This window comes from Anarhichas minor, unplaced genomic scaffold (assembly GCF_050575085.1).
Source record: "Anarhichas minor isolate MPS153535 unplaced genomic scaffold, ASM5057508v1 ptg000011l, whole genome shotgun sequence".
Classification (NCBI taxonomy): domain Eukaryota; kingdom Metazoa; phylum Chordata; class Actinopteri; order Perciformes; family Anarhichadidae; genus Anarhichas; species Anarhichas minor.
Genome location: NW_027466457.1, coordinates 2,929,159 through 2,943,175, shown reverse-complemented (window position 1 = coordinate 2,943,175; position 14,017 = coordinate 2,929,159). Strand labels below are relative to the sequence as shown.

Genomic DNA, 14,017 nt, shown 5'->3' with positions numbered 1-14,017 from the left:
CTTTTTATTTTACCTCCGAGTCTGAGAACTATTCTGATTCCATGAAATGATTGAACAGACAAAAGTGAGCTTGTGATACAAATCAAAAACTGTCAGAAGCTGAAACAAAAGCCAAAGAGTATCATGCTATTTATTCCCCACTTGTGATTTGTGAATTCTGTCACTTGTTTGCAGTTATAGGTCCGATTTTTGACAAGCGATATTACCGTACATTACTGACGCCTCCCTCTCCCGTCCACACACTACTCCATGAAATACATCCGCGTTATAGATCTTGATGTCTTGCCAGACCCCCGACCCTGTAACCTGGCCCACTGCTTCCCATCTCCACCCACACCCTGACACTGCTTCTACACCAGAGCTCAACACCTGCATCCCATCAAACCCTCCTTCGCATCCTTTGCTCTGCAACTCCCACCAGAACACTGGGAGTCACGTTCAGACAGGACTCAGGGAGCTTTTATGACAAAACCAGCTTGACTTCAATTCTGATCCAGAACCAGCAAATCAAAAGGAGACTGATGACAAAAATAACAGCCGTTAAAGAAAAGAGTGAATCCCCTTAAAAAAAAAAAAGGGAATTTCCATTGAAGGTTTTCTCTGTTCTCGGGCACCAATGAGAGGTTGGCTTGCCTCATTGACGACGGCATTTTTACAATATCTGTAAATTTCATAATTTAAGATGATGACTTTATCCTGTTTCCAATTATTCTGTTAAATGTGGCAGAGCCAGAAGAAATGATATACACAGGTTGTAAAACTCAACTAACAAAATATCACACCGCACAAAATACCCATCTGAACAAGTAATCTAGACAGGAACTAGAAATGCACGATGACGAAGGCCAACACAAATGCCATCTTTTTTTTTCTGACACCAGCTGAAGTGAAACATCCGATTCTATCGACGGTTCCGGCCCGTTCTTTGAAATATCCAAAACAAATGAAGATGCTTTGGGAATTCGGTTTCAAGACTAAACATGCCCGGGTGACCCCAGACTGACCTTTTAAGCGGTACACCCGGACCTCCAAACCATCTCCGCGGGTCCTGACAGCAGCACCTTTGACACACCGCAGCCATGAAGTCTCCGATATGCCTCGGAAGAACATCTGTCATCTTACATCAGCGCATCGCACACTGGAGTCTTTAACTGACTGAGACATCACATCAGATAAAACCACTTCTACAGCTGCCTGTACACGTGCCAGCACTGGTAAAAAAGAGAAAACAAAACAACGTATTCAGAGGACTCTCTGGCTTGGGCTTTCTCTGGCATAATTATTTAATAGTCACGGTAATGTTCAGAGGAATGCGTAGTCTGGATTGTATAAAACACCTTTGGTTGCAGTGTGTGTGAGCCGTTTCTTTATCATTCCCATGAAAAACAAGTTTTATTGTTCCCCCCGTGCTAGTCCATGCTGCTGTTTTATCCCCAAACACACTACTCTGCATTCATTTCACGCACGTTTTTGTGGTGCATGTGCACACAAAAATGAATAAGATGGAAATCAGAAATGTTACATGCCAGGAGTCACTGGAAAGACTGTTAACCAAGTTATGCTTATTCATATTGCGTATCAAATATTCTGATTCAATTGTTTACATGACAGATGCATCACCATAACCAGGCTATAATTAACCCAGAGCCCATAACAATGCACAAAGTGTTGCTTGAAGGCCTCCTGCTGTAGTTGAAACCGATGCATAATGAGCACTGTGGGCCGAGGACCGAGTGAGGCCGGGCTGCACCCCGTCCGTGCTGATGGTGAGTCACGATGAAATCCATCTAGAACATCTGTTCCCTCTTACTCACACACCCCAGCGCCCCTGGGCTCTGCCCGCGCAGAACAAAAAAAACAGAAACCACCACTGGGGGGGTACCCTCCTCTGCACTGTTACAAACACACACACCTACACACACATTCAGAAGGACGGTTTCCCCGATCCGTGGCCCTTTATCTCCAGGCCACGATGCCACAAGGACACAAAGCAGACTACTCCTTTGAAACCAGATCCACCACTAGACCTCTAAATCCTTGACTGCTTACGTACATCCCCCTTACTCTAAACACTGGTCATAAAACATCTTGTTTGTATCTTTTCATCTCATTTTACCCTCCTCTCAAATGACAGGAATCCCAACAACGCCTCACATACTAGAAACAACATTCTGGAGCAGAGAGAGAGAGAGAGAGAAAGAAGGACAACGGAGTCACTCGGGCTACGGGCCAGCAGAGTGATTCCAGCACGAATCACACCCTGATTCTTCTGAGGTTAACCTTACACATTGTTCAAGCATCTGCTTTTTGTGTACACATGACAAATCAAGACTTTTACAAAGGCGAACTAACTAACAACAGACATTGAAGAGTAGATGTCACTAAATCATCTATTGCCTCTTCATTACCTCACCTAATGTTCTCCCTTTTCTTGGTTTTGGCCCTCTTCCTCTCATCCTTTCCTTCATCAACTCATTGACATGTCCTTCTCCCTCGGTGCACCGTCCCTCTTACACAATACATTGCCGGTGTTTATCCTGGTTCTGGACTGGTTCTGTGTTTACAGGTCCCGACAGTGCTGACGGAGGGACTAGTGCCGAGCTGGACTCTCTGTCCTGTGACCCGGTTCCCACAATGACCGTTAGGAGTGTCCAACAGATGCACCACAACATGTGCTGACAGGAAGGGGTGGCAGAGGTTCAATTAGGGGAAGGAAGTGAGTGTGGGGGGGACTGTCTTCAGACTCTTGACCGTCACTTTTAAAGGCCCCAGATGGACGGCATTCAGGTCCATCACTGATAAATGATACAGACGGATGACGCGATCAGTAACTTTGGCAAAGCTGTGTAGAGGACTCTTGAGAATGGCTGGATTTGTCGGACTGACACGCCAATTGGTTTACGGTTATCGGACAGTCCTGTGAAAGCTGTGAGCTCACTCAACAGTGGACTTGCTAATCATCTGTATTTTTACATTATTTGTGTTTCTTTTCTGTTTTCACATATTTACAAAGAAGAGTGACAGCAAAGACGGGTAAGGGGAAAAGGGGGGGGGGGCATCCAAGGACATTGTTGGCCCATTGTATTTGCCTCAGCCATTTAAGCCATGTGTGGTTTTCCCGATTCACAGCTTAACGAGTCTCAGTTTTCAAACATTAATGGGACAAAACATCTCTTCCAGATCGTGTCCCTTTTGGGCTTTCCTCTCCCCATTTTTTTTCTTATCTCCCCTCCTCATCAGTCACTCCTTTCATCTTCCAATCCTCCATTTGGTCTGCATCATTGCAGGGTAGGATCCCAACACAGAGAGAAGCGCACTAGATAAGAGGCTAGGACAGACAGGGAGTTCAGTAAAGTTAAGTTAAGCTAAGCTAGTTATTTTCTAGTTTCTTGGGTCGGCCTTCTCTTCTGTCTGCATGAGAGTGTTTTTATAGGATTGTGGAAAGCTTTGGATCCAGTTTTGTTCCGATTTTCAGCTGGCACAGCTGCACTAAGTTTAGAGCTAAGTTGGCACAGACTGACGTAGAAGCGGATACAGAAACATCTGCAGCTGAAGTACGCAGATTTGATATGTGCGTGAGCAGTTAGACGAACAAACAAAGTGAATACTGGGATACGAGACGCACACTGCACTGTTCACTGCAGTACATCTCTGGTGACAGTATAGAGCTGGATGGGTGGACAGCGGGCAGATCAGAACCAGTTAATTTACTAACTTTTATTTTCACTACCCGTACCCATCTATAGTGGAGAGGTTAAGAAATCTGCGGAGGGAATTACTAAACCGCTTCCGTAATGAAGCATCTGGATTTAGACTCATCTTCTCAATGACACTTGAGATTTTGTTCAGGAAATGAGAGATCGCAAAATCAGTGACATCATACACATCAATATTTAGCCATTAGACAATTAAGAAAACACACATTGGTTTAAGTCTGCACTGTTATGTCTTTGTCTGAGGTTCCAAACAAAATGCCGGTCCAAGATACACCACACCAATCACGATAAAGCCCTAATATGGCATTTGTGTGTGATTTATCTCCTTGAATAAGTGCTATCACTAATATCATACTTGTCTGGGCCCCGTTTCCCTCAAGTGGATTCTGGGGTTCATCAGATTTAAGAGCTGACCTAAGAGGCGTCCGCCCTCTGCTCCATGAGAATATGAGGAGCCGCTGCCACTGTAGTGTATCACTGCATGCGTGTGAAAAGCTCGACCTGCAACATGAAGTTTAAAGAATAAGTCACTGTGTTTGTTTTGGCAACGCACTCATATCATTTTACAGACCCAATCTAAGTATGAGCTAAAAAAGAAAAGGGAAAATAAAAGAGCTTTTTATTGGACGAGGCTCCCAGACACCGCCGAGGGAATAGAGGCCTTCCTGCTGCTTTTTTGTTCTTGCATCCGTTGGCGTCTATCTGCAAGAAACTAATGCCGATCAAATCGCCTGCCCTATAACATACAGAACAGCTGGAAGTGGTAAAGCTGATGAGAATCTGCAAAGATTTCATGTACTCTTATGTACTCTGAACGGGTATGAAAAATCTAAACCCAACTCTGAGGAATGCTGCCATCAGGCTCAGCGAGCGGGTCATTCCAGGACACGAGCAGGCATGTGTTTAAGAGTGTGTGACAGAGAAGAAGCGGGTGTGTGTGTGTGGCGACTACCTCAATCAAGTGAAAACACACACACAGCAAAACGGCCAATAAAACAATAACAACAACAACAAAAAAAACTCATATAAAGCAGATGCATTCACACATCGCCAACGTGCGGGCGCACATATAGCCTCCGGCGCTTTGAGCCAATGAGCGAATTGGTTGATTGAAATCTTATTCAGACTACAAAATATAGTGCCGAGTCGTGGAAAGCACAACTCCTTCTCCACCACAAATGTTGACGTATTACACAGAAGGGGTGATGACTATCTCTTCAAGTGCAGGGATGGTGCAGTAATTCCTTATAAAGTAAAGTTATTGTAAACAAAGTAATTACTTTATTGTTGCATGGCATACCGACACTAGAAAGGTACCCTTGATAAAAGCCGTCGATGTGAAACAGCAAGAATCTCCTGTAATTCGGCGGACACGTAACCCACCAAAGAGCGTGTAAAGGTATTGTATTACCTTCGGCCTCAGGAATATGAAATGGACGGAGAGGAAAAATAGTCCATCGGTTTGAGTGACATTCTGTTCACCAACACCGCTTCGACACGACACAGTACTATCAACGGTGTCTTCCTGGTTTTAGCAGCGTTTACGTCATTAACTTCTCACAGATCTTAATCGAAATGTATTATCATTGTTTGGTTTTGTTTTGGAAGCCTCTCGCCGTTTCCCCGTGCCGCAGTAAACAGATGCCTCTATGAGACCCACATATGTAATAAAGACCATCAGCGAGAAGATTGGCTATTTCTACATAGCTTTTCTTACTACGGTCATCGGGGAAACGGGGTGGCAGACCGTCACCTCGTTACTTCAATTATTATGTTGTTATTATACAAAATAATGTATTTCTTTAAGAAAAAAAACATTGTTCCTCTGGGGAAAAATCCTTTTTATTCCATTTAGCTCTCTCCAAATTGGCACTGTGGCTGCAGAAAAAAACAGCTTCCTGTTAGCGCTTTAGGTGCACGTGCAGCCATTAAAAACAATAGGTGCCCTTCAAAACGCATGCAGCAGTCAGTGTGTATGGGGCTCATTAAACCCTGTTTAATCTGGTTTGATTAAGAGCTCATTAAACCCTGTTTAGTCATAACTGGTTGCAAATAGAAAGTAAACTATCAAAGGGGACATCAGATTACTGCTTACCATGTCATTTTTTCAATAAATACATTTGTAATTATTTAAAAAACAAATTTTAAGTTCCATGTTCTGTAATCTATGATTCCATTACTTTTCCTGATGCATCAAAGTCATCAGTTCTGTACCTTGACAAGACTGTTACTAACATGACTTGTATTACACTCTTAAGCCTCTTTAGTCGCTTCACTGGAATAATATATATGACAAAATTGCCTTCTTCTTACTCTGCCTTCAATTCATGCCAGAAATGTCTGAATTATGAGTAAAGTGCATATGACTGAGCCAACAAAGCGGCGAATATAACTCCGAAAGTCTGAATTTAAGGCAGGAGACTTATTTTGACATGTTTTTGACCCTTTTTAGTACGAACGTTGGAAGCAAGTAGTGATGTGGTCTTACTGCGTCTTCAAACGCAAGGGGCTGCGTTGCTGGAGGCCTGATGTTTAAGGTACCGGTGAGGCCATTAAACACATCTGGTGTGATTAAGACTTCCATGAGTTTTCGACGCGCATCAGATGCCAAAACACTGTATAGCAGTTTTTATTAGGATGATTTTTACAACTCTGGAAAAGCATCAAGGGGATCATTTTATTAACTATTTCGACAATCACGGGGTTAGCGGTAGAATGGTGTTACGAACTACAACAGCTGGAATGTAAGCTTGCAAGTATTTGATTGGCCAATGCCATGCCTTGCAAGAACCACAATTGTTTAAGAGCTTACTGCAGAAGTAATATAATAAATATTGAAGGTCATTTTCTTAACTAACCTGAAATGGCCCCAACAATGAATACGTGTAGCCTCCATTCACATTGTAGAAGGGAAAAAAAAACCTCTACTGGCTGTTTCATAAAAACACCTGTCCTAACAAAATAACACAAACCGGTTTAACCACCAGATGGGCAGCGTGAGAAATAACTTCCTTCCCTAAAGTCGTGCTTCTTGACAAACATGATGAATTGATGAATGTGAAATGATGTCTTGGTCTGCAGGCGCCCATATGTGTCATGCAATGGTCCTACACAGGCCGGCTCTGCTTTGATCGAGACTCGCTTCGATATCAGCGGAAAGGAAAGAGAAACAGGAAGGGCTCTTGGTCCAAAACATCCAGGACAGAGAAGAAGGAGGCGAGAGGACACAGACACAGACACTTGGAGGACTCAAAAACATCTGTGAGAGATGTTTCTAATTAGTGCACCATCATAACATCAAACTGGATCGTAGTTTGGGATGCTTTTGAATGGTTAAAATGTATTACTATGGATATTCAAAATCAAAAGGATTACACACATTTACTGAAGTGCTGAAATATTACTGCAGAAGCATTTTAAAGCTTCTGTGTTTTTGAATAAAGATTCAGACTTGATGACAACTTGTATTTCTTTAAGTGCTCTTCAGTGCACTCGAGGAAAGCTTTTATTGACGATACCACCATGAGCAGAATTACTCTGTGACTCCCAATGTCAAAATGAGGTACATTATCAGTGTACTATAGGCCGCTAGTAGCAGCATGGGCATATGTTTATATGAGTGGGTCCCTGTTTTGTTTATCTTGAGGTAAAAACATGCACACTCAACAGTTTCGCTCCATTCCACTGATCTACAGGTGGCGGTAATACGCCAAGAGATGTGGCAAAGCACCAGCAAAGGCAGGGCAGAAGAAGACTGCTAGCTCGTAAACACGGATCTAAACAGTGCTAGATGCAACACGCATAACAATCTGCTCTGTAAATGTTTCATGATGACGGTAGAGCTCAAAGATACACATGCGTATTGGTGAGTGACATTGAACATTGTGACGGGGCAAGAGAGGATATGAATTAGGGATGCACCGATTCTGATGCCAATATCGGGCCGATACCGACTCAAATAGCTGCTTATTCAACTCAGTTTTATATGTACATAATATATACATTCTATACTGAAATGTTTCATTCCTGTTTAAGTTTTGACCAGTTTGTTGCTGCATTAAAAATGATTACAATTCAGTTGTTGGTGTACAATTTATTATTTTAATAATAAATAACAATTAATGTATATCTATGTATGCATTTGTTGTATGAAGTTTTTAAGTTAAAACTAAAGTAAAGCCTGATTGACTTCCACCGAGTGAAGCATACAGCCCGTTAATTAAACACTGGTATCAGATCTGTACTCGGTATCGGCCAATACACAATAAATAGAATACGTGGAATCACTGTGCCGACAGATCCAGCAAAAGTGGTGTTATTGTTGGAAGGTATGAAGCGAGGCAGAGATACACTATCGCTACAGTTTAGTGAGGTAATTCATATCCTGATATTAAAACATTAATCAGTGGCTGACAGATTTTCTTTCAACACGAAACCACACACACATCCACCATTGCTGCTATCCTGCCCTTGTTTTTGAAGGATTTGTTGTACTTCAAGCACATAAGTAAGAAGTGATGCAGACATGTGGTTTACCATCTACAGCATGGATTCATTAGTGTAATGTAACTCCTAATCAGCTCATTGTGAACGTGTTCTTACCTGTCCATCCTGACCAACATGTACCTGGTGGATCTGGAGATTTCCCTGAAATAGAGGAGTGACACGTCACGTCAAAGACCTGATGCCATATTAAACACACATAATCACTTACATCATAGTCATAAAAATGATACATCTTGCCCATTTCTCTGCCCTTCTATTCACACTAACCTGCATGGACAACAGATTACTAAAACCTGCATTGTGCCGAGGTGATTGCAGCCATTAAAAGGCGGTAAACCCTCTAAATGGAAAGTGTGCAGTGTGACGGCGTCGATATCTGAGAAGAATCAGAAGTGTCTTTGCAGGTTTCTGAGCATTCAGGGTTTGGCAGAGGAGTTTTTATACATGGTGACATAAGAGTGAGCGGTGGAGGCGATGTCTTTGTGTATACGTCAACGGTTGTGTGATTTCCAACGACATAAAAGATTTAGTAAACAACAATAGAAATCCAGTCACAAAGGCACGAGCCAATCGCTGCCTAATCAGGACGCAACGACCGTCGTAAAGTCTCTGAACACCCACAGTGACGTTTACAAGACCACATAAGAGAGGACATCATAGAAGCCATATTTAGCCAGCCCCAAACTTTTAGTTGTTTTCTGTTGTTAATTGTAATTCATGTATATATATCAAATGCGGTCAGAGCTGCCATATGGCCAAAGAGCAGTGTAATCTCTCAAATAGCTCATTTCCTTTTCAAGCACGCTAAAACCGATGACTTTGATGAAGGGGGCCCGCTCCTAATGAAAACATATTGTAAGAGTGGCAGTTGGGAGAAGGGGGATTTCGTTGCTAAGCTTTGAACTCCAGAAAACAAACAATATGATGGAATAGGAAGGGGAGAGGAGGAAAAAATAACTGGGCTCGGCCACAAAGAGCAGGAAAGGCTTTAGAGCTTTGCTGCCTCCAGTTCACTCCGTCTCACTCGATCGTGTACTTCTCCCTCCGAGTGTCCTTTAGCACCACTGAACAGGAAATGAGAAAAACACTCGGGCAAGGTGTCAATTGCTTTTTGCATAAATGTCAAGCTGTCGTGCACGTGGGGCACGTATCGTACAGTATGTGATTAGATGTGTATGTGTGTGTACACAGAGCGGGGCCTTGTAATAAATCTCTCTTCCACAACCTCGAAATATCACTATCAATGATGCTGATGTGGAAATTCCTCTACAGCAGTCGGTGTGGTTTGGAATTTGAGTTTTGATTTTCACTGGCAGGCTGTGTGTGTGCATGCAGAGCGCATGTCTGGTTGGGGTGGGGGGGGACGGACGGACATGAGACATCTGGGTATTATGTGGAAACAAAAGTCATAACCCCGTGCAAAAGCAAGCGGATATATAAACATTACGGGACATCTGCTTTTGTTAGAATTCACTAATGACTTAAATGTTGTCAGGTATTACTTGGGTGCAGCATGCTTCATTGGGATGACTATTTGCATAGGCAGACCGAAACATACGGGGCTCAAAAGAAACTAATGTTTAATGACTCTTACCAAACCTATTCGACGAAGGAAAAAGAGAAGTTTGCTCTTTTCACTTCGTATTCTTTCTTGTAGAAGTAAACTAGCTGTAATTCTCCAGAATGGGAGTTTTGCAATCACTAATTTATTCGATTCGTTGGCAGACGGGTTTAGCCAACAATTGGAATAAGTATCTGTCCACAGAGCTGACGGAGGAACAACCTTAATTTTGTGAACAAACACTTGGCAAGCTTTCCACGTGACAGAGAGCCTCATCAGAAGAAAACTGTAACTTTATAGAGTAACTCGTTGGGGAGCAGTTTTCGTTACTGACCTAAATAATGTATGAAAAACTTTACTCTATTTCTGCACAATTGCAGTGTATCCATGCTAAATTATATGTTTTTAAGCATCCATGTGTTTGTAATTGTTGATTACCGTTCTCAACAAAAAGCTTGATTCGAATCATGCAAATTTGGATTAATTGCTAGCTAAATAAACCCAGAAGTCTTTGTGTCTGTAAAGTCCTGTAGAAATTACAAAAGGCAATCCAGAGTGCATTCTGCTTAATCTACATGCTCACAAAGATAAAACGGATTGTTTCAAATGACGCAAGTCCTCATCTAGCCTGAAGTCAGCCAAATTACAAACCAAACCAGACTTTGAGTGGCTGATTGCTTCTCTCACACGCAGACACTTGCCTCACTGTCCTGTGTGATCTGCACCTCTTCTCCTTGTGGCACCTGGGCGATGTGCAGCTGACCCTGAGGAATCTGAGAGACAAGGATGAAGGATGAAGAGCTGAAGCTGGAACAATTACACAAATATGATCAAGAACTTTGCCACGGCATGTTTTCAACCGCAAAGAAATCCATGAATGATCACCATACACTTACAAATTGTGGTTAAACGACTTAAGTCTGTCCTAAAACAAGAGCCCGGCCCCCATATACAGACTGAAATGTATTCTGCTTGTTGTAATCATTCCCTCTCTACATACTGGCCATTAATGTTCTAACATAAGGGATGAAGATACAAATACACAGTTGTTGTTTTGTGCAGCAATGTATTCAAAAGTCTTTAGTTTAGTCGAAGTTAAACAAATCTAGTTGAACAGCAGAACTTTCAACACTGAATTATGAGCTAGCGTTTGCATCACTGTCATTACAGCTGCTCAGCTAATGAGTAGATATGTAGCCTCACAGCAGAATGTTCATGTAGTATCATCAGATCATGTGTAATAATTAGAATCATATCTTTTAGTTAGAAACACTGACAACTCACACGCATGCACTTAATTCCCTCACAAAAAAGCCCTTCATGACACACATCGTCTCACAGCTCGTGTGTATCTGTCACCGGTTGTTCGACTCCACAACATTAAACAAGACTAGTCCGAGATGCTCTCACTCAGTAAATAACTGTAAACTCAATGTACCATGGACTAATACATGGCACTTTATCAATTTGGTCAATCGCATAGGCGGCGTAACTTTAAAACTACGATATATTTAAGACCTTAAACAGGTCGTATAGTTTAATGAAGTGGTTCATCGGACACAAGATCTAAATGGTCAAGTCCCTTCCTTCCTGTCAGCCCACATAAGCTGCAGGATGCTCCGTGTGTCACTCTGGTGGGTGGGATGATCTTTCCACCCACCCCCCGGACTGAACCTGCTCTGTAGGACCCTCACATGACAGCAGCAGAACTCATCGCACTCTCGCTGTTAGAGAATACGTTGACACTCACCACCTGGACTTGTCCATCCTCCCCGATACGGTGGAACTGGACTTGTTGATTGGCCAGTGTGTAGTGCAAGGTCTGCTGAGTGGCAGTCTCAATGTGGCCCGTTTCTTCTGCCAGGCCTCCCTCTGGTGAGGAGGACAAACAGCATGGTCAATGACATTGCAAATGATTCCAGCTCGCATAAGAAATAGGGATGAGGTCTCTAAGGCACAGACACGCAAAACAACAAACACCCACACATCGAGCAAGGGACCGTAGCAACAAAAAAACCTGGCTAATTCCCAGGCCATCTGCTGGATGATGTCGTGTTTATACTTTATCAAACGCCTAAATACACAACAAGGGCTCTCCAGCTAGCCATCCAAACACATTCATAGTCTAACAGCAGGCCTCAGTCTAAACACCCGCGATCACACCAGCCGTTTGAAACCCCCTGCATGGACCTGTCGCAGCTCTAAAACACCCAAAAGACCTCTGTCAGCAATTTAAAGACAGCAAAGTGCTCAGCGACAGTGGAGCTTGAATCAAATGCGAGAAACTAAACAAAAACCGCACCTTCTCTGTAAGATGTTAAAATGTGCAGCAGCAAGAAGACCATTTGGGAGAAGTGAGGACTTCTGGGAAACAGACCTTGCTGAGGAAGGATCTTTCTTGATCACGAACAAAAGGAATGTAGCTTTAAACGATACATATGACATCAAAAATTCTGTTTTGTGTTATGCTGCTTTGAAAAGTGAGGCTATATTTGCTTATGACTGCTATGTACTGTATCGTGTAAATACTCCTCAGGGCTGCCAGACGAGGGAGCAAGGAGCCAGGTGGCTTGTGAAAACTACAGTTTGGTTCTGAGCTCTCTTTGCTGTTTCACTGATAAATAATGTTTGGTGTGAGTCTTTGCGTGTTTGTGCACACACCATCTGACCTAGTGTTTGTGTTGTACACTATGGAGTGTGTGTGTGTGGCCCCAAAAGGAAGGGCCTGACAGTCCTGAGCACTCACAGGATATTTGGGTTTCCCCTGCAGTCTTTGCTTTTCCCTGGTGCAAGGTGAGAGGTGATGGCTCACAGGGAGGGAAGGACAGCAGGCATTGTGTGCAGATTGCAACCATCTGCAGCAGAACACGCTGCATCTGCATTTGAGTCGAGGTCTTAAAATAGCTTCAATATAGCTGGTGAAGTAAGTCTTGTATGAGTTTACTGTGTGAGGCTTTTTGTCGAGTATTTACAAACATTTTCCGGCATAGAAAGTTATAAAAATAACTTTAATAAATGATGCATCTTGACAGCCCCAAAGCTTTTCGAACCAGTGTAATGCTAATGGAGCAGCAGATGTCTCTGTTTGGTCTGTAGTTGGTTCTCAACACTGTGCACCTTGTTTGATTAGAAAACACACAGACAAACTTAGCAACGTTATCAGCAGATACAGACTTCCAGAGAGTGGAGCCAGATAGGTATTAGCTTTCTCAGAACATAGAGATAAATGTCAATGTGCTCACTCCCACAGCATTTCAGAAGGAAGGCGGCAGAAGGTTCAAAGGACTTAACTAAAGAGATCCTCACGCTTTAGAAGGTTGACTTCAAGAGGATTTTTGAATGTGGTCTAGTGTTGAACCAGTCATATCCCTGATTCTGTGTCACATAAGCTTATTTTGTATGCTGTGATTTTCCATACTTCCTTGCCTATGCTGATCTGTTCTCTGTAACGTTTTTTTCCCCAGACATGTTTGGATGAAGACTGATACACAGTAAAGAACCAACTGTAAATGTTCTGGAAACTACCACCAAAAAAGGAAGATTAGAGAACTACACATCATCCGTTTCTCTGACACTGTTACTGTGCCTCTCTTTCTACGTAACATAGAGTCAGTATTTATACAACGTCTGAATCTAAAAGCATAGTCAGTAGCTTAAAGAAAATAAATTGTCCTTTGTATGCGTGTTAATGCTGAAAAGTGGGCAAATAAGTAACAGTCCATCCTGTTTAGGGGGACGTGTGGTGTGAATATGAAGCTGCTATTATGTCTTTTCCTTAAATCCTTAAACGACAACAACTACACACACACACACACACACACACACACGCACAAAATGAGACCACGTCCCATATAGTATGATCCATGGTCATGATGCACAGAGAGTTATACAAATACATGCTTTACAGCCCCCGGAGCATCATCTGTACTTTACCGGACGTGCTGCGAGGTGTGCGTTTGGAGAAGCTCTTCACAGCCAGACTCTGGCCGCGCTGCTTGCGTCTCCAGGCAGTGCGACACTTTGAGTCGATGCTTTGCTTGATGCGGTACCAGTCTGACTCGGTGATGCCAAATTTGTGGAACAAGTGGCCTGTTGGGACACAGAGAGGTAAAATGTCACCACATGCTGTGTGAATAACACTAAATTGTTGGCTCGGTTGTGCAATTAGTGCATCGTATCTCAACACGAGTCTGTGCCGAGGCTGTGTGTCGAGATGCAAATGCTCCCTCCAGTA

General features: G+C 42.8%; 1 protein-coding gene across 2 annotated transcripts in view; it reads right to left on the bottom strand.

Annotated features, from left to right (window-relative positions):
- Positions 1-14,017, bottom strand: part of banp (BTG3 associated nuclear protein) — a 32,631-nt gene that overhangs the window by 9,516 nt on the left and 9,098 nt on the right. For both annotated transcript variants that reach the window (XM_076088886.1, XM_076088885.1), the window contains 4 exons: positions 13,717-13,872; positions 11,534-11,655; positions 10,485-10,556; positions 8,319-8,363 (listed from right to left, as the gene is read on the bottom strand). In XM_076088886.1, coding sequence (XP_075945001.1) covers positions 8,319-8,363; positions 10,485-10,556; positions 11,534-11,655; positions 13,717-13,872 — 395 coding nt within the window. The remainder of the gene's footprint in view (positions 1-8,318; positions 8,364-10,484; positions 10,557-11,533; positions 11,656-13,716; positions 13,873-14,017) is intronic.